General features: G+C 43.2%; 1 protein-coding gene across 1 annotated transcript; it reads left to right on the top strand.

Moving 5' to 3' along the window:
- Nucleotides 1-11: 11 nt before the first annotated feature.
- Nucleotides 12-18,782, top strand: eea1 (early endosome antigen 1). Its single transcript, XM_041038246.1, has 29 exons — nt 12-144; nt 3,070-3,147; nt 3,268-3,380; nt 3,481-3,535; nt 3,637-3,702; nt 3,830-3,860; nt 3,946-4,050; nt 4,270-4,391; nt 5,032-5,187; nt 6,479-6,595; nt 7,960-8,298; nt 8,778-8,927; nt 9,309-9,428; nt 9,765-9,968; nt 10,220-10,420; nt 10,556-10,669; nt 10,833-10,988; nt 11,104-11,243; nt 11,375-11,705; nt 11,882-11,983; nt 12,080-12,274; nt 12,457-12,639; nt 12,774-12,959; nt 13,049-13,180; nt 13,635-13,820; nt 13,906-14,144; nt 15,430-15,550; nt 15,692-15,790; nt 15,922-18,782. Exons 1-29 carry the CDS (start codon nt 121-123, stop codon nt 16,042-16,044), a joined length of 4,188 nt encoding a protein of 1,395 aa, XP_040894180.1. The 5' UTR covers nt 12-120; the 3' UTR covers nt 16,045-18,782.
- Nucleotides 18,783-19,062: the final 280 nt, after the last annotated feature.

The raw sequence follows: 19,062 nt of genomic DNA, 5'->3' as shown, positions 1-19,062 counted from the left end.
ATGACCCGCCCATTCGCCGCTGCTCCCTGAGCTCTGTCAGGTGTTCGTTATACAGCTACGTAAGCTTTGCATTTGGAAAACTTAATTGGATTTGGTGTCCGGACAAACACAGTCGAGGCCATGCTGAGACGGATACTTCAAATGGTGAGCTTCTGGGGCGACAAAGTTAACCGTGTCGGTTTTGTTTGGTTAAAGCGAGTGGATTTCCTCGGGAGACACGGGGCCTATCCTTGTCTGGTTTCATTTTGGGAATGCTCGTTTTACAATACCGTGTGTCGCGAGTGGGCGGGGTTCTTAATTTTTATCCAAAGGCAGTTCGTCGATTGGAAAAGTACCGCTAGCCCGACAGATCGTAGTGAACATATCAAGCGCTCCTTGCGTGGGGTTGACACAGCTAGCCACTAAATGCTAACTTGCTTCGTTTGATTGATGCTACCCTTGACAGGGATGTAGCAAGCTAGTATCTGTATACATAACGCATAAATAAACGAATTAGCTAACGTGTCCACCTTGCCAGGGTTAGCTGAGTAAAGAATAACTTAGCTAGCTAAATATCTTGGTCTTTGAATCGTTATATTTTCATGGTTTCCGTTAGCTAGCTATGTTATAGCGGTAGGTTAATTCATCGCCCAGTCATCACATGCTAACCGCTGACGTTAGCCACAGATGGACTGTTGGGAAGTCCTGTGTCAGCTGGTTCACCGCAGCATGTATAAAAACACGCGTTTTAATTATTTGGGTTTATACTGATGTGGATAGTTATATGGTTGTCTGGATAGATGACCACCTTGCCCTTAAATTTACAAGAGGGAGTAAGAGAGGTTAGCTACTTAGCTAGCTTCTATTTAGGACTACATTTTCCACAGTGCATTTCTAGCTGCATCATTGTGTACACTTTGAAGTCTCGGCCTGGTATCCAGGAAAATCCATCTTTGAACACTATTTATTGAGGTCAGGGATTGTTAGACTGGGACTTGTTGCCACCAAGGGTTTTGGATTGCAGATGTTTAAGCACATAAATCAAATATAAAAACATTATATGGTAAGAGTTGTTTTGATAAGTAACCGCTTACCGACCCGTACAATAGCTTGTTACATTTTTTAATTAAAATTATTTTATGTGTAAAGTTTTCACACTATGCAGTTAACGAGACAGATATTATCATGCACTAAGGGACTTATAGGAGAGAATGTGCTTTAAACAGGGTCAATTCACTAATGCACATCTGTCCTTCATATAAAACGTATTTGGAACCACAATGTGGGATAGTTGAGTCATTTTGTGGACACAAACACTCCTCAAGCTGTAGACCACATTGGCAAGGTAATATGGTAATTACAAAGGTAATTACTCTTACCTTTGACCAGCATTGGTTTATTTATACAGTACTGAAGAAGGAGATTTGAATATGTTTAAAATTTTAGGTTGTCATCTTATTTTTTTCTGGTTTGTAATATTATTTTTATTTCATTAAAGTCAGTGTAGTGCTGGTTTATGTATATAGTTTGTTTGAGTAGGGTCAACATTTGTTCCATTAGGCAAACGTTCAACCTGCTTTCAAAGTGGTGTTTGTCAGCCCTCCAACAGGCTCTGAGAAGATTGGTCAAAAGTGCTACAAGCCCCCCCAACGTCACACACATACACACACACATACACATATTCTGACCTAGTTCATTCATGCAGACTATCACCAGCCCAAACAAACCCTTTTTGTGAATGGATCACTAATGGTACATCCATGTGTTTGTGCTTCAGGCCAATAGAATGAGCTGATTTCTGGTGATCGTATCCCAACCTTCTTCTGAGCTTCATAGATAGTTGTTCTTTCTTGTTCCCTTGCAATGCCTGCCTATCTGTTATTACAATAACCTTGCCAATTGCCTGTTACATGACCACACAATATTTGGTGGGCTTTGGTAAACACTGTATGCCAAAGACTACCCAGTGATTTGCAGCATTAAGTCCAGGGCACACAAAGGTTCTGAGGCAGTGAATATCCCTGTAACGCTATCATAAGGTCAGTTATAAAGAATGAAAAAGATATGATACAGCTGTAAAGCATGCCTGATCAGACTATCTTCAAATACATATTTGAGAGAAGAACACTTGTACTTGAGCACACATGAGATCAGAGGCCAGAGGACGCAAAGATGGGAGGCTCTGTGCACACTTTTGTCTAGGCGCTTGAGAGAAGGTTTATTTTTCGGCAAGACAACAAATCCCAAACATACCTACACAAAAATGGCTTTAAAAACAACAATTTTAGAGTCGTGGAGTGGCCAAGTCAGAGACCAGACCTCAATTCATTTGTGTATTTGTGGCTGGACTTGAAAACTGATGTTCACTGACAGTCTCTCTGCAACCTGACAAATTTTGAGCAGTCTTGCAAAGGAAGTTTAGGAAAAGTTGATGCACAAATACCCACGTAAACTGAAGGCCCTAATTTCTGCCAGCGGTGCCATCATGTAGTTATTTTTCTTTTTTCTAATGTCAGGGCAGATGAATACTTCTTATATAGACATGACACAGCAACCAAATGAACTTGTACTACAACATACTGTTGTTATCTCATAACACAACAAGTCTTCAAGAAACATGCTTTCAAAAGCATACAACACCCTTACAGGTTAGAGCAAAAGTCTTATAAGTCACACCCAGCATAGTTGTTTTTGAGACGAGTGAGCCAAGGGTTTGCCTGCTTTCTGGAAAGCTCCACTGTTTTTTTTTTGTCCCGAAAATTATATATTGTTCACTTGATCCATTTAACCCAAAGAGGCTTGGCTGTTCCACCTCGCACATTACGCATTTGTAATTTTTTTCTTTTCACTTACTGTTGTTCTTACTGTTTTTATAGTGGTTTTTACTTTTTTTTAAAAACTTAGTTACTGGTACTTCCCCTTTCTTAACTGCGTTAAGTGCAATTGTAACAAAATAATAACGTTTTTTTGGATTGTGATTACCCAGTTGCAAACATTGCAATCATGCCATTAAAGATATATTTGTGTAGTATATTGAGTGCACGTATGTACATACATTCAGAATAATCGAGTCTCTTTTCCTGTCTCCAGACTCCTGGGAAGGGAGGTTCCCAGAATGCAGAGACCGAGCAGCCCAGCACAGACCTAAACCATGATCAGACGTCTGAGGTAACATGGACATTTTATTTTACTTTGCTCTACCTTACAAGCACAGGTGCACAATTAAAGCTGTCTGAGAACTGGGTTATTGTCACGTTTTTGATTGTGATGGTGTGTTTCTGTGTTCAGGGCTTCATCTGTCCTCAGTGCATGAAGTCTCACAACTCTGCAGAGGAGCTGTTCAAGCACTATGAGCTGTTCCATGATACCGGAGACCTCCCCGCTCATGTGGCCCCCACTCGGTGAGACTGATATTGATGTTATATAAAATATGACCCCATATTGCACTTGATAGGATTTTGCTTTGTGTGTTTTTGTTAAAGCGCTCTTTCCTCCTTTTAGGGAAGATCTCACAATGCTGCGGCAAGAGGTTCAGGACCTGCATGCTTCTCTCAAGGTGTGGCTGAGTTTATGAACCGTGGCTGTTACAGATGTGTGTAAATGGTCAGTTAATACAAAGACTTGACTTGTTTTGTGTGTGTGTGTTTTCACCAACAGGAGGAAAGATGGTTCTCTGGAGAGCTCAAGAAGGAGTTAGACAAAGTCCAAGGACAACTGCAGCAAGTAATTCCTTCAAGATATTTAACATGATTCATTATGAAGAGTTTGTGAACATAAAACTGCTTAATAAAACATGATAGCGATGCCTACTCTTACTGTACACGTGTCTCTCTTTCCTTGGTTTTCACAGCACGATGGACAGATGAGCTCAGACGACTCAGGTTTGGTAACATTATATTAAAAAATATCTGCGACAAAGATATAAAAATGTCACTCGCTAATATGTGCTGCTTTTTTTTTTCTTAGTCCTTGAAAGGAAGTTGAATGAATCAGAGACCGAAAAGTTCAACATCAAGCAGATGAAAGACCTGTTTGAGCAGAAGGCTGCCCAGCTGGCCACAGAGATAGTAGGTTAGTGTTGGGCCAGGAGACTGGGAGGCCTGTGTCTGCATCATTTAACAGCACTGAAGTACTCTTACAAGACCACTGTTAAGCTCAATCCACCCATTGGGTTTTATCCAGTCTTGCATGAGCTGTTGTTCATTCTTCAGCTTTCCATTTTATACTGTTGTAACGTTTTCCTCAGTTGTGTTTGGGAAAATTTGATGACAAGCGAGGTGTATCCCACAGATTTAAAATCCCGCTATGATGAGGAGAAGAGCCTAAGGGAGGCTGCTGACCAGAGACTGGCCAACCTGACCGAACAACTGGAGAAAGAGAAGCAGGAGAATGAGAGACTCCAAACAGAGCTGGTACAACACAAACTTAAATTTCTGTTGGCATTTATTCTCTTCTCACTAGGCTTGAAACACATACTTTGTGGTTTGTATAGACCTCCCGTGAATGTTGTGCTTTGCAGTTTGAAAGAATAACGTTGAATCGACACCGTGAAATCAGTTTGGCTCCGAGCTGTGTGTTGGAAGAATCGACACAGCTCCTTATCCAGACAATCCCTTCATCGTTGTTATAGAAACATGACACAGAACTTTATTCAAAGAGTTTGTTTCAAAAGAGCTAAAGCGTACTTTAAACTAGAGAGTTGTGTGGTTGCATTTAAGTACATAATTAGGAACACTGATTTGGTCTGAGATGCTCTTAACTATTCAGAGTGGTTTATAAAAAGCTTCACACAAATATAAGTTTAGTACTGAAACTTTAAACAGAGACAGCACCTCCTGTTGATGTCTCCTGTTATAGACTTTATTAAAGTGGGCTTGGTAGAGCACCACAATGTTGCCATGGCCCAAATCTATCTGGAGGCCTCCATATACACCTGAGAAGCTCAGCCATTTCTAAGGACACAGAGTTTTGATTTGCCTTAATACCAAAAAATCGTCTCTCTGCCACCCAGTCTCCATGTCCTCAACAAAGTGACTCTGCTCTGCCCCCTAGCTGCAGCGACCAGGAGTGGAAGACGTGGAGGTCCTGCAGAAGGAGCTGGTGCAGGTGCAGACGCTGATGGACCGTATGACGCGCGAGAGGGAGGAGGAGTCTGAACGCCTCAAAAACCACTACGAGGAGCTGCAGGCTAATTACACTACCTCAGAGGTGAGGAGGGCAAATCCCTTGTCTTGAAGGTCAAACGTAGCTCTGCTGATCCTCATTGTAATGTTTTCTCTAGGTGTTGCACAATAAGCTGCCACGTTCCCACCCTAAATTTGACATTTCACAAGCGCGTAAACATGCACATTGATTCCTACAGTTTACATAACCATCTACAACATTTCACCCGACATTTATTTAGGCCACCCACTGCACTCCTTTGAAAAGAACAGAGCTTTAGATTCTTATTCAAAACTAGCTATGAAATAACTTGAAATGCAATACTTTGGATGTACTGTAGTTATGTTATATTAAATGGCTCAGTGCCAAATTCTTATTAATTAACTTTTGTTGAATAATTCAGCTTGATTTCCTGAATTTTTGATCCCAAAATGAGAGAAGTATTTATAGGACTGTGTGAGGCAGCTCCAGGCCCTGAATCTCTCTGCCAATTATCTTCAAGCTTCATATTTTTACCCGCTTAGAAGCCACATATTTGAAAACCGTCTGGTTTTTGATTACACAACAGCTCTTGGTTATAATTAACAAGTGGCACAGTGGTACAGTCTCCGATTAGTCTGAAACAGTAGCTGTATTTAACTGGGTTTTAAATTCCATAGTACGAGTGCGTGATTTCTGCAAGCAGGAGCTTCTCTTCAGCTCAGCCAGCGAGATGTCAACATGACATCCAAAAAAATAAGATTAACATTTAACTTTACATTCAGGCTCATGTGTTGTTTGCCTCTGCAACAGAACACAGCCCGAAACACACCATCCCTTCTCTTGTGTTAAATATTCATAGCAAGATGTCACAATAAATTGCCATAAAATTGTGATCATTTATTCTCTCAGCCCATTAGCTCTGTGTTACAGATTCGCTTCTTGCTGTTACTGTTACTGTTACTTACCTTTGTGCGTGTCTCTCTTTCCCTCCCCTTCTTCTTCTTCTGCTTCTCATATAATGTATCCTTCTCCAACACTTACTCTTTCTTCAAGATTCGTAAACTGGAGGTAAAACACGTCGTTTCAAGTTGGCCCCGAATTTATTTTTATCTTTTTGAGTTTTTCAGAGAGTGATTTTTTTTTTTTTTTTTTAACAGTGTGTTAACTCTTTACGTTTTTGTTGGGTTTTAGTGTGACTCAAGCCTGGTTGTGACTTATCCATGTATATATATGTATATTTAAAAAAAATTTTTTTTCGCCTGTGTCAGTCCTTCTCAGTGGTGCTTCCATTCCTTGATTGTACACTAAAATGCCTTGCAAAAAGAGTCTAATGTGCCTGTCTGCGGTGTTGCAGATGACCATATCCCAACTAAAAGCAGAGCTGGAGAAGGGCCCGCAAGAAGCAGCCGTCTACACCCAACAGATCCACCAGCTGCAGAGCAATTTGAACAATTTGCAGCAGCAAAGCCAGGTAACACACACACACACACCACCAGAACCAAACAGCTCATATTATTATAGTCATGTGACAGTTTTATGATTCTGAACAGATTACTGCAGGCACAAACATGTCTGTGGGGATATGTGTTGCACAACATACAGCACAAGATTGTTTAGGATTTTACTTCAGAAATGTTAACAGGCCTTGCTTTTCATCTGTTGCTCAGCATCAGGCCTGATAACAATGTCCTGCTGTCACCAGCCTTCTTTGGCAACCCAGACGTGTTGATAAAAATCACATGCAGCTCTATAATTAAACCAGCAGAGGGGGTCTCTTCCATGCCAGCTCTGTCACTTCGGGGTGAAATACAAATGCAAGTAACTGCAATTGGTGCAATGGGACCTGGGGAACAGAGGCACAGGGTTCCTGCCAGAGATTAAATCCTCACATCAGACACGCCAATTCCCTCCAAGCCAAGTAGGTTTCCTGGTAAGGCAGGGGATTATAGAACTGGATCTCCACCGCAATGCCCCCCCACCCCACGCCTCTCCTCGCAACAGGACACCCTGAGACCTGATGCCGATACTTACCTCATGAGGATAGAGACAAAAGTGATGGAGCGGCCAGGGAGAGACAGAGGATCAGGACTGAGAACAGACAGGTGAACAACCAACAGCGGGAATTTCATCGGCCTGTAACTCCAGGATTAGAGAGGAGAGACACAGCAGGGAGCGGTGACAGTGACTCAAGAGAAGGACGACGACAAGGCCGTGAGAAGGAGAGGGATGAACAAAAGAGGAGAGGAAAAAAAAAAGTCTCTGGAGAGAGTTGTTAATGTTGGCCAGCTGCTGCGGTGGCCTGCAGAAGTTTATTGGATGTCTGTGAAGTGCCCTGTCACACTCCCTAGTTAGCAGCACGCTTCACTATTAACAACATTTTGTTCTTTATCACCTTATGGCCAAGTTTACTGCCAGAGCTTACGTCAGGGCAAGTGCTGAACACATACCACAGTATTCCAAGTCCTCTGTCATAAACCTTCCCGTTGAAATGCCATACCTCACGGTACTCTTGACTCTTGACAGGCGACTGTTCTTTTCCATAGCTTGTATCACATGAGGTGTGGGTGTTCGTGCCTTGCTGCAACTCCCATCACGCCAACTGTTTTAATTTAGAACAGACAAATGGTTTGTGTTCCGGTGTGGCTTAATCAAAGACTCAAACAATTCCTGATTGACTTTTCAAATGCTGTCAATCTTCATCCTTTTTCATGAGGCCCTGCTCCCTGAAGAAAAGTAGGAAAGCATTTTTTGGTATAATTGTAAAATTGTCCCATAGCTCTGGACAACCAGCGCTCATCTGACCCATGTTGTCTTGTCCTCTCCCTTTTCTCACAGAACTTGTCTGAAAAGCTGGCACGTAAGGAGAAGGAATATCAGGAACTGGAGGAGTCTCTGGGTGCTGAGAAAGCTGCCAAGAAGGGAGTCCAAGACAGCCTGAGGGAGCGAGAGCTGGAGGTCCAAGAGCTCCAGGCTCGGGCCACGAGCGCTGAGACCTCCCTGCATAAGACCCAGACAGAGCTCGGAGAGAGGACAGAGGAGGCGGCGAAGCTGAAGCGTGAGATTGGCGAGCTTGAAGTGAAGCATGCAGAGCTGAAGGTTGAGAGGAAGCAGCTGGAACAGCAAAGGGAAGAAAAAGAGAGCCAAGGCGCTCAGCAGCAGACTGAGATCAGTCAGGTGAGTATGACTGACAGAAAGGAGACACGCACACAGTGAGTACTGCACTCAGTACATGAGGAACGATATTTAAAGGATTTTGATGTTTCCTTAAAAGTTTCAGTTTAAGTAGTTTTACTCAGTTCAACGTGACAAAATCAGTCAAACTGAATCTGCCCACCCTCAAGCACCATTTCCATCCCCACATCAAAAACCACAGAATTTCCCAGCACACTCATCAGCACTAATTGAGAACAAATGAAAAATTTGCTCTGCTCAATATATTCCAAAGCCCAGCAGTTTTTCACCCGTGGAAAAAATATGTCCATTGAACACAGAGGCCCATGCAATCAGATCAGTTGCGGACTGAGAGGATTCCAGACATCAAAGTATCTCCTGTATTTCGTTCCATTTGTAATCATTTGTTCTCCACCTTAATCGTCCCCTCTCTCTCTCTCTCTCTCTCTCTCTCTCTCTCTTTCTCTTTGCGCGCTTCCTAGCTGCACGCCAAACTGCTTGAGGCAGAGAGGCAGCTGGGCGAGGTGCAAGGTCGTCTGAAGGAACAGAGGCAGCTGTCTGGGGAGAAACTAAAAGACCGCGAGCAGCAAGCAGCCGACCTGCAGCTCAAACTCTCCCGTGCGGAAGAACAGGTAGGCATCAGATGAAACTTTAACGATCGCTGCGGGTGAAACTGAATTAATGCAATGGAGCAGTCAGAACATCTGTGCATAAAAGTGTCTGATGTTCAGGTGTGCCTTTTAAGATGTAATGTAAGATATGCAAATGTAGTTTAGTTTTATTTATGAGGTTAAAACTGAGAAGCAGAATGATTAAAACACAAGTGAATCAATGATCTTTGCAGATGAGATTTAAAACTCATCCAGCAACAGAGCTCTGTGAAACTGTTGTAGTGTGATAAAGAAATTGTAATGTTTTCAAAATTATAGTGAAATCAACAATGTCTTTAAATTTATGGTAAAAAACAAAAAAAAAAACAAAGACAAGAAACAAGTGCGGATTTAAATTTTCAGTTGAAGGAGAGCGCCAGTAAGAACACGGACCTGCAGCACCAGCTGGAGAAAGCGAAGCAACAGCACCAGGAGTTGCAGGCACTGCAGCAAAACACCAATGGCAAACTCCGCGAGGCGCAGGTACCATTCACAAGAAAAACCCTGACATCTGAGACATTGTTAACAGTAAGGGTGATCACGAAGCCAAGAAATGCTGTGCTGTGCGTTGAGATTTTAAATCACCTTGTGTTCCTACATGGAAGAATGTCTGACGTTGTCTTATACGAAGTTATTTAGCTCCTGCTCCTTTGTGTCGGTGCTTTTGAAGAAACAAACTGCTGCTGTATGCCTGTGTCTACAGTGCACCTTAATGTATACATCAAACACACCATAACACCCTGACAATAAATAAATAAACTACTTGTCAAAAAACCTGATGCAACCTTTTTCCTGTGATGGCTTCTCGTCATGCTGCAGAATGACCTGGAGCAGGTGTTGCGTCAGATTGGGGATAAAGACCAGAAGATCCAGAACCTGGAGGCTCTGCTGCAGAAGAGTAAAGAGATTGTGAGTCAGCTGGAAGCTGAGAGGGAGGACTTGTGTGCCAAGATCCAGGCCGGGGAGGGAGAGACGGCTGTCCTTAACCAGCTAAAAGAGAAAAACCACGCACTACAAGAACAGGTGGATGAAAACACAGACACACGCTCAAAGGTCCACCTCTATTTTGCAGTCACTTTTCTGTAGTGGCTGTAGTGACTCGACAAACAACACATGCCAAACCCCACCCACCTCCCACACACACAACTGAGAATATACTGTCACAACTAACACCCCAGACACCAGAGAGAAAGACCACTCGTCTACTGCAATAAAGACAAGAAATAACTGGTCATTTTCTAGCTTTTAACCTCTTCTGTATGTGGGCCTTAAAGGTGACACAGCTGACAGACAAGCTGAAGAACCAGTCAGAGAGCAACAAGCAAGCCCAGGATAACCTACACGAGCAGGTCCAGGAGCAGAAGATCCTAGTGCGTTCGGCCCAGGACCGAGCCCACACCCTGGAGACCTCAGTCACGGAGCTCACTGCCCAGCTCACAGAAAGCAAAGAGAAAGTAGCCCAGCTGGACACTCAGGTAAGCCATGAAATAAGCACGTCTGTGTGATACAGGTTCAATACAATATTGTTGCTGCTTCAAACACAGTGTGTATATTCTGCGGATTTCATTTTTTGATGGTGAGAATAACAGTGTTTGTCTATGTTGCTGCAGCTGAAGGCAAAGACAGAGATGCTGCTGTCTGCAGAGGCAGCCAAGGCTGCACAAAAGGCCAACTTGGAGAACAACCTGGAGACTGCTCAGCACACGCTGCAGGACAAGCAGCAGGTGAGCTTCCTCTATGTGCAGCTGAAAGAGCGCTGCAGTGTCCCCTGTAGTACACTGTATTTCTTTTACTCCATCACTCCACTCATTCCTTAACTTCTCCGTTCTGTGTTCTCCCTTTCCCTCCTCACTCTTTTCCCGCACATTCTCTTGCCATCTTGTGTAGGAGCTGAATAAAGTTCAGAAGAAGGTGGAGGAGCAGGCTCAAAGGCTCAAGGAGAGACAGGAGCAGTGCACACAGCTGGAAACCGGTCTGAAGGAATGCAAAGACAAACTACTGGCTTCAGAACAGCGGGTAGAGCAGCTGGAGGGGCTAAATAAGGTTTGTGTGATAATGTGATCATCTTGTAGTCGTCTTCTGGTTCTTGTTCCCAGTGCCTCAAGTATGCATAAATGTATCTTTCTTTATAAGCGAATCATGTGTTTTAAATTGACAGAAATTGGAGTCACAAGTTGGGGAGTTGCAGACCACACGCGATCAGGTGCAGCAGGAAGTGCAGAAGCTGCAGAAGGAAGGGTCAGAGGATAAGCGGAAAGCTAAGGAGCTGCAGCGCTCGCTGGAAACAGAGAAAGCAGGGTGGGATAAAGTGTTCTTGTGCACTAGTTTTGAAAAATACACTATAAATACTTTCAAGTGATTTTTGTTTTGTTCTACTATATTTGAATAATTTACTCCTAATGCGGGATAAATGCTGTTCCACCGTTTAGGGCTTCAACACTACAAGAGGAGTTGAAGAAGAAGGCAGCTGCTTTGAGTGATATCCAGCAGCAGCTGGAGCGTTGTGAGCAGGATAAAGCTGCTCTGAAGGTGAACCTGGACAAAGTGACCCAGGAGGGAAAGACTCAGCATGCAGAGCTGGACAGGAAGGCTCAGAGTCTGGCAGCAGACCTACAGAAGGCCCAACAGGAGAAAGAGGCTCAAAGGAAGGAGCTTGTCTCTACCCAGGAGAGCCTAGCAAAGGCTAATAAGGCACTGAAAGAGAGTCAGAGTCAACTGGACACAGAGAAGAAGAGCCATAAGTCGGCCATGGAGGAGAAGGTACGTAGTAAGCTGCAGGGATAGGGACAAACACAGCTCAGACAAAATCAATAATATTTTTCCAGTAGATATTATTTTTTCAACTTTGAGAAATTTGTCTCGTAACAAGGAATGACACATAGATGCCAATTTATAACATCAAGACATTCACAGCGTTCATCTGTCTCAATCCTCAGGAAAAGTCCAATGAGAAGACCCGACAGGAGCTTCTGAAGAATAATGAGAATGCCAGCAAAGCAATGAAAGAATCTAAGGAGCAGTTGGAGCAGATGAGAGAGGTGAGCTTCGCGGGGGGAAAAAAAAAAAAGGAAGATCAGGCGTTACTGTTTTGAACGTGACACCTTAAGAACTAATCTGTGTCTACATATGATCAGGCAGAGAAAAAGCTGAAAGGGCAGCTGAACTCGTTAGAACAGCAGCACTCAAAGACTCAGGAGACGGTGAAGGAAAAGGAGAATGAGTTGGAGAGGCTGCGGGCACAGCTGAAGACAGCCCAGGGATCCTTTGAAGAGGAGATGAAGAAACTGAAGGGCCAAGTGACGGAGTTACAGGAAGTTGGTGCCAAGAAAGTAAGTAGTATTTTGTATACTGTGCACAACTGTTGTCTTAGCTACTGTGCATATTCATTTAAAGGTCTGATATTAACAGGTTTGTTGTGAAGGAGGCAGTGTAATGATCATCATCTTAAATCCTTAAATGTACATGTGTGTTTGTTTGTTTATAGATGTGTTAATTTGACCCTTATTTCCAGGCAGAGGAGGAGACTAAGCTGAGGGCCCAGGTGTCAGAGCTCGGCCAAGAGCTGGCCTCTGAAAAGAGTCGGACAGCAGAGGTGCAGAAGGCCTTGGAGCAAAGTCAGGGAAGTCTCACTAAGCTTCAGTCTGACTTCTACGGCAAAGAGTCTGAGGTTTCTGCCCTGCGTCAAGACCTCAAGGTACGTTAACGCAGGAAGGCGGTTGGAGGAGGCAGAGACTGATAATGGCTTAAGGTTAAGGTCACTTCTGGTTTTAGATATTTCTCTCCTCATCCACCCTAAGCAAGTGACTTCTGACCTTCCTCTGACTGTAGGCATCAGAGGAGAAGCTGAGCTTAGCCCAGGAGGAGCTGGCTGCTAACCGAACCCATCAGACAGGTTTAGAGGCTCAGATCCAGGAACTGAAGATGAGCCGCAGCTCTTTGGAGCAGGAGCTCGCCAAGCAGGACCAGAAGCGCCAGCAGCAGGAACAAACACTGAAGGAGCTACAGAAGCAACAGGTCAGACAAATGGATTAACACACACACACACACACACACACTTTAATGTGATTAAGTGAACATATTCTAAATTGTACCTTTTCACCCAGAATCACGTTAAGGAGGAGCTGGAGAAGGAGAAGAGCAAAGTGGAGGAGCTGAACAAAGCCAAGAATGTCCTGGAAAAGAATAACAGCAAATTAACGTCTGAGTTAAAGGCAGTATCAGAGAAGAGTGAAAAGGTCAGTTACAACATATTTCCTTTAGTTTAAGGGAGAAGAGAGAGGCTTGGATTCAAACTGCTTCTCAGAAAAATCCTCAATATAGTCAAACAGTTAAATCCTGGGTTGATGCAGACAATGACCACCATTTTCTGTCTCATACTGACATGACCTGCTTCCCATGCTTGTGTCTTACATAAACAGCTTAACTCAGGGTCCCTGCAGGTCATCAGAGCCACATTCTTTAAGGGTATAACCGAGCATGCTTGAGTTGACAATTTGCCATGAGGCTGGATTTTTCAGTTCTTCAAAGCCATCTTAAAATCGATCTGAAGCCGTTGTCAGAGCAATAACTTCCCAAGCTCAAATCTGCTTAAGCCGTTTGAAATCTACATTTTCATTTTCATACGTGAGACACTGCTTCAAACTAAGTACCAACCATAATGATTGTGGTTACTTATCTGTTGCTTTTCAGGACCTGGGTGAGTTGCGGGAAGCCAAACAGCTGTTGATCCAGCAGAAACTGGAGTTGCAGGGTCAGGTGGAGGCGGCGCAGAGTGCACTAGAGCAAGAGCAGAAAGAGCACCAGGCCACCAGGGACAGCAGGAACCAGAGAGAGGAGAAGCTCCTCGCCAAATCCAAGGACCTCCAGGATCAGCTGGTAGATGCACTCACCTAATTTAGTCTAAATTAGCAGGTTAGGTGTCATTCACTCCCCTTACGATGATCAATATTTGTTTCTAAAGGCGACAGAGAAGCGAGCCAGAGAGGAGCAGGTGAAGCAAAGAGAGGAGGCAGAAGCTAAGCTGGGTGTGCAGGTGACAGCTCTGAATGAAAATGTGGCCACGCTGAAGAGAGAGTGGCAGGGCAGCCAGCGGAGAGTCGGCGAACTGGAGAAGCAGACAGATGAGCTGAGAGGAGAGATCGCTGTGCTGGAGGCCACCGTCCAGAACAACCAGGACGAGAGGCGAGCTCTTTTGGAAAGGTGCGTGGATATTTATATATACTATAAGCCATAAAAAAGTTTTTTTAGAAAGTGCTTCATTGGCCTTGAAGCTCACTGAAGTGTTTGGTCAGTAGCTGTTAAAGAGGGACCATCACCTCTGTCTGAGGCGGTGGTCCATGTGCATGCCACCGCAGTCAGCAAGATTTTCTTATGTTGAGCTTTTGAGGAATGAAGTTTTCCAATGTATCTAACACATTCCTTTAAAACAAGCACTTACCTTCAGTTCCGAGAAAAAAAACACAATAAAGCTGCGTGAAATCCATTTTGGTTAACACATTGATTAAAACCTTCTCTATTACACGACAGACTACATTATAACATTATCACTCCGAGCTGCCGAACATCGCCTCAGGGAAGTTTTGCCCACATCTTCTCTCCCACAACTTTGAATTCACTCATTTATAATCTTAATTTTTAAAGAACTTCATTTCCGCGTGCATAACAAATGATAATTAAATGTGAAATTCATTAAATGCTACAAAGAGTGCTGCATGTACCACACACACACGCACACACAAAGGAAAAGAGACATCCATTAGGAAGTAAAGAGCTGAATGTGAGGAGCTGACTGCATAAATGAACAGACACTGAATATGAGTCAGCGGGTTTAAAAAATCTAAAAATGTCTATTTTTTATTTGCCGTAACTAAATGCTATGATCCTCCTGATGTAGGGAATTAAAAACTTTTAAAAATCTGCATGTGATCCTTTACTGCAAGACGTGAGGCTGTATTTAGTTGTGAGTGTAAGCTACATGACTTACAGATGAAATACAGAGGAAATAAATGGTTGCACCGAATTAAGCGTATTGTTCACACACATGCTGCTGAAGGTAAAACTACAGTGGAGAGCTGCTGACACACCTCTGTTATGGAGAAACTCCACCCTGCTTATGTACAGGTGAACCACAGAGTGGTGCGTGTTAACTCAGCTCTGTCAGACACTGAATGTTAAGTTTATTTAAATTTGATTTCCGACTAAAGTGCTAGTGCTTTGTGCCTAAGTGAATGGGTGTAATGTGATTAGTCAAAAGTGAAACACCTGTTAACATCAGAGCGCTGTGGCAGCACAGAGCCGTGGTGAATAAAAATCACCCAGAGGACATCGTTATTATTCCCCTAAGCGCTGTGCTTTGAAAGTATTAATTAACAAACCTATTACGCTGCTAGCCAAGTACTGGTGGTAGGAAATTCTCTTGAGCCACTGATTAACATGAGCATGCACACACGCAAATCATCGTCAGTGCTCTGCGGTTGTGTTGCAGGTGTGTGAAGGGTGAGGGGGAGATAGAGAAACTGCAGGCCAAGGTGGTGGAGCTGAGGAGGAAGCTGGACGATACGACGGCAGCCATGCAGGAGCTGGGCCGAGAGAACCAGTCGCTCCAGGTCAGTCGCAAAAAACATCACTATCAAAGAGAAACACTGTGGTACACACGTGTCTGGCAGTGGCGCACAGTAGTTTGTCTCAGAATGCTCGGTTGCGTTACCATACAAATGAGGTTAAATGTTCTCTGTTGGTGCTTTTAGATCAAACAGTCGCAGTCTCTGACCAGGAAGTGGGCCGAGGATCACGAAGTGCAGAACTGCATGGCCTGTGGGAAAGGCTTTACTGTCACTGTCAGGAAGGTAAGTAAGACGTTTTCTTGAAGATTTTTATTTTTAAAACCAACAGGACACAACATGATAATATCCTTTTAATCGTGTACGTTATTGAGTGTCTTCCTTGTGTCTCTCCTCCTCATCTGTGAATATTCCAGCACCACTGCAGACATTGTGGAAATATTTTCTGCGCGGAGTGTTCGGCGAAGAACGCCCTCACGCCGTCCTCTAAAAAACCAGTACGGGTGTGTGAGACGTGCTTTGAGGAGCTCCAAGGCTGATTTCCCTCTCAGCCCTTTACCTAACCCCGACAACCCCCACCCACACGGTCTTTGTTTCCCTTTCCTACTCCGGCGGGCAGAAGAAGGCGTGTATTTGTCGTATTTAATGTGCACTATTAAGGACAGACCCATTGCAAAGACTCCCACCTGCGTGTGTCTCGTGGCTCTGGTGTTGAGGGAAATATTCCTGTAGGCGACTCCAGGACCAGTGACGGGATGGGGTGGGATTGGTTGGGATTGTCTGTATCTGTTTTTGTGCCTTTGCTACTCCTGTGGACTGCCAGAGAGCGGAGACAGTGAGAACTAAACACCATCCATCTCTTTGAGTTCACGTTCACATCTCCATCATTGTTTGGCATCGTTTAGCAATCGCAAGGTGGCTGCTTTTGTACTTTGTGAAACATTTGAAGTCTGTTGTCGGGAGGTGTAAGGTTGGTGTGACACTGCAAGAGTGAATGGGGAAGTTGAAAATCACTGCTGCCCTACAAAGGTGAATGCAGGTAACCATTTTGTTCCAAAAAAACGTCTGTAAATGCCCAGTGTAACATATTTTCTGTGTATAACTCAATATATACATCGATCTGATCACTAACTAAAAAAAATTAATTCTGATTTTTATAGCAAGACAGTTAAACTTAAGTAAGAAGTGAGTACAAAAATATTTTTGTAAAACTTTTCAATTTAACTGACACTGTATTTAATACGCTTAAAGAAGATTTTACTTTTGAACACAAAGTTGTTTCTGAAATAGTTTTTGTTTGGCCCCAAAACAAGGCTCCCGAAAACCTGTTAGTTTATCAGCTGAAGCTTTAATTTGATGTTTGTGGACAGGATTTCATGTATATATACATTATATTCTGTAAATTCACGTAGGAAGAGAGAAGTAGATCCTTTTTGTTAAAGTCATGTTGTACAGCGTAACACAACAAAAGGGAAGAAATTACACCTTGAGATTTTTCTTGGAGCAAAATTGAGCAACAATAATTATTTTTATTTTTTTGCGTGGGTGGGATTATGATGGGATAAGTCAGTCAGTTTATGCACCAGCGATTTTCTGCACATACCTTACCGGTTAAATCAGTTACTGCATGTTTCCTTTGTGTGGCAGCCTGTTTGTGAATTTGTCCAAATTAATGTATTCAGCCTATTTCACGACCAAAGAATGTCTGCAGCAGGAACACAGGCCAGATGAAAGCCCTGAGTTTGTTTTCATCTTTCAGTATTTTTCTATTTTTCTCGCCTCGTTGAAAGCTTTTGAGTTTTAAATCACAGGGTCTGACATTTTTATCTTGAACACAGCACGTATGTCGATCTGAGAGGCTTTTTTTTTTAATGTCCAGTCAGTTTTTCGCTGTGCCACATTTCTCTTTGCATGTTCGTTTCTACAGATTGTGGTGCTTTCTGCAGACTGGTGATGCAGTCATTGAAGGTGCCTGCATGTTTATTTTTTTTTAATGTTTATTTTTTTCCTGCTGCTTTTCTCATCCACGCCACAGCACTGACTACTGCTCGAGCTGTATGTGTGTTTGTGTGTGAGTGTGAGTGAGGGCTCTGCTTTGAAGCAGTGACTCTGTGATGTTGCTGTAACAGGGCGTGTGTTTTTAGCGTTTTAGGCCTGCTGAGGTGCACTGTGCGAATGTTGGCCGCTCAGAACCTCGCGTTGTCCGAGGACGTCGGTGCTGCTTTCGGCTGCAGCAGTTACTGTTGGTTCTCTGTCCAACCTGCCTGCAGCTGAGAACACTGTACAAGTTCATTCCTGCTTTGATTAATTTATAATTGTTGACAGATATTAGGAAGATCTTTTGTGCAATTGTCTACAGACTGGAGCAGGCGGCAACACTGTAAGCCAGGCGACAATTGCAGGCTGCCTCGGCGCATTGCAACAAGCAGCTTGTTCCAGACTTAGGCTTACCAAATTATCTCTTTATGCTTGTCCATCTCAGTTTCAAACTCTAAAAAAAAAAAAAAAACACCTGTCTTTTTTTTGCATTGCATTGGTTTTGTTATGTCTACCTCAGATTGGCACAGGAAAAGCACTATTCCTAAACCTTAGGCGTCACAACTGTCGTATCATTACCTGCATTTGATCAAGAATTAGTGATTGATCTGTCGAGTTGTACAGTCCCTGAAACCTACAGAGATGATTTGCACATTATTGTATTCTGGGCTCGTCCGTATGAGATACCCAGCCACAAACGTAGGACCACCAACTTTATACAGGCTTCAGCATTTCTAGCCCCGATGTACTTAACTGCTCATTAATACAAAATCGGTCATAATTATCTTTGTAAATGTTTGTAATGAAAGAGAAAAAAAAAAGGAAATATATAACGCTCGTGGATGTAGAAATATGACAACAGTGAAACTGTGTGGATTCATCAGTGTCTTACTCATTTTTACAAAACGGCAGCACAGACCTATACACACTGAATTGTGGCTTGCTTCGTGTTGCTCAGTTATCATGCATGATGACTTAACTGGCCTGTGGCTCACACGTTTTCTCCATGTTTTAGAGTCATCATATCTGGTGGTTGTGCAGGTGTGCCTTAGGCCAAGGTCTTGTGCGTCACTGCTCACCGTTAGCGGTGACGTGCAGCGTGTGTTACCAGAGTCAGGGCGGCGTCAGTTCACCTGAAGGGACGAGAGAAGTAATGTCATTTATGTTCACACACACACACCAGTTGATTTTCTAATTCATTGTCATGACAAACCTAAATAAAACCTACAGTATGTTTCTATTTTTGTGGGTTTTTTTTGTGTTTACATAGCAAGAATTACTATTACAAGTTTGTTTATTTAATATTTGCACAATGCATATTAAGTTCATCAATAAGCCTCTTTTAGGAAGTTCAAAGTATATTTTTCACCTTGACAAAACACTCACCTCAGGGTGCATTTAGTAGCCATTTTGGAGCTTTGAATCATATCACATGATCTTGGTCAGCAGATATCATGGAACCTCAGATGTCCCTTTTGTCCATCTCCTGTCTGTGCTCATGTGCTATGAGTGAAATTGGA

This window comes from Toxotes jaculatrix, chromosome 5, assembly GCF_017976425.1.
Source record: "Toxotes jaculatrix isolate fToxJac2 chromosome 5, fToxJac2.pri, whole genome shotgun sequence".
In the NCBI taxonomy this organism is placed as follows: Eukaryota; Metazoa; Chordata; class Actinopteri; family Toxotidae; genus Toxotes; species Toxotes jaculatrix.
This window is presented reverse-complemented; position numbering and strand designations above follow the sequence as displayed.

Coding starts and splice junctions, on each gene's coding strand:
- eea1 (XM_041038246.1), top strand. CDS start 121: ATGCTGAGACGGATACTTCAAATG. Junction 145..3,069: donor TGAGACGGATACTTCAAATG/GTGAGCTTCTGG, acceptor TCCTGTCTCCAG/ACTCCTGGGAAGGGAGGTTC. Junction 4,392..5,031: donor AGAGACTCCAAACAGAGCTG/GTACAACACAAA, acceptor TCTGCCCCCTAG/CTGCAGCGACCAGGAGTGGA.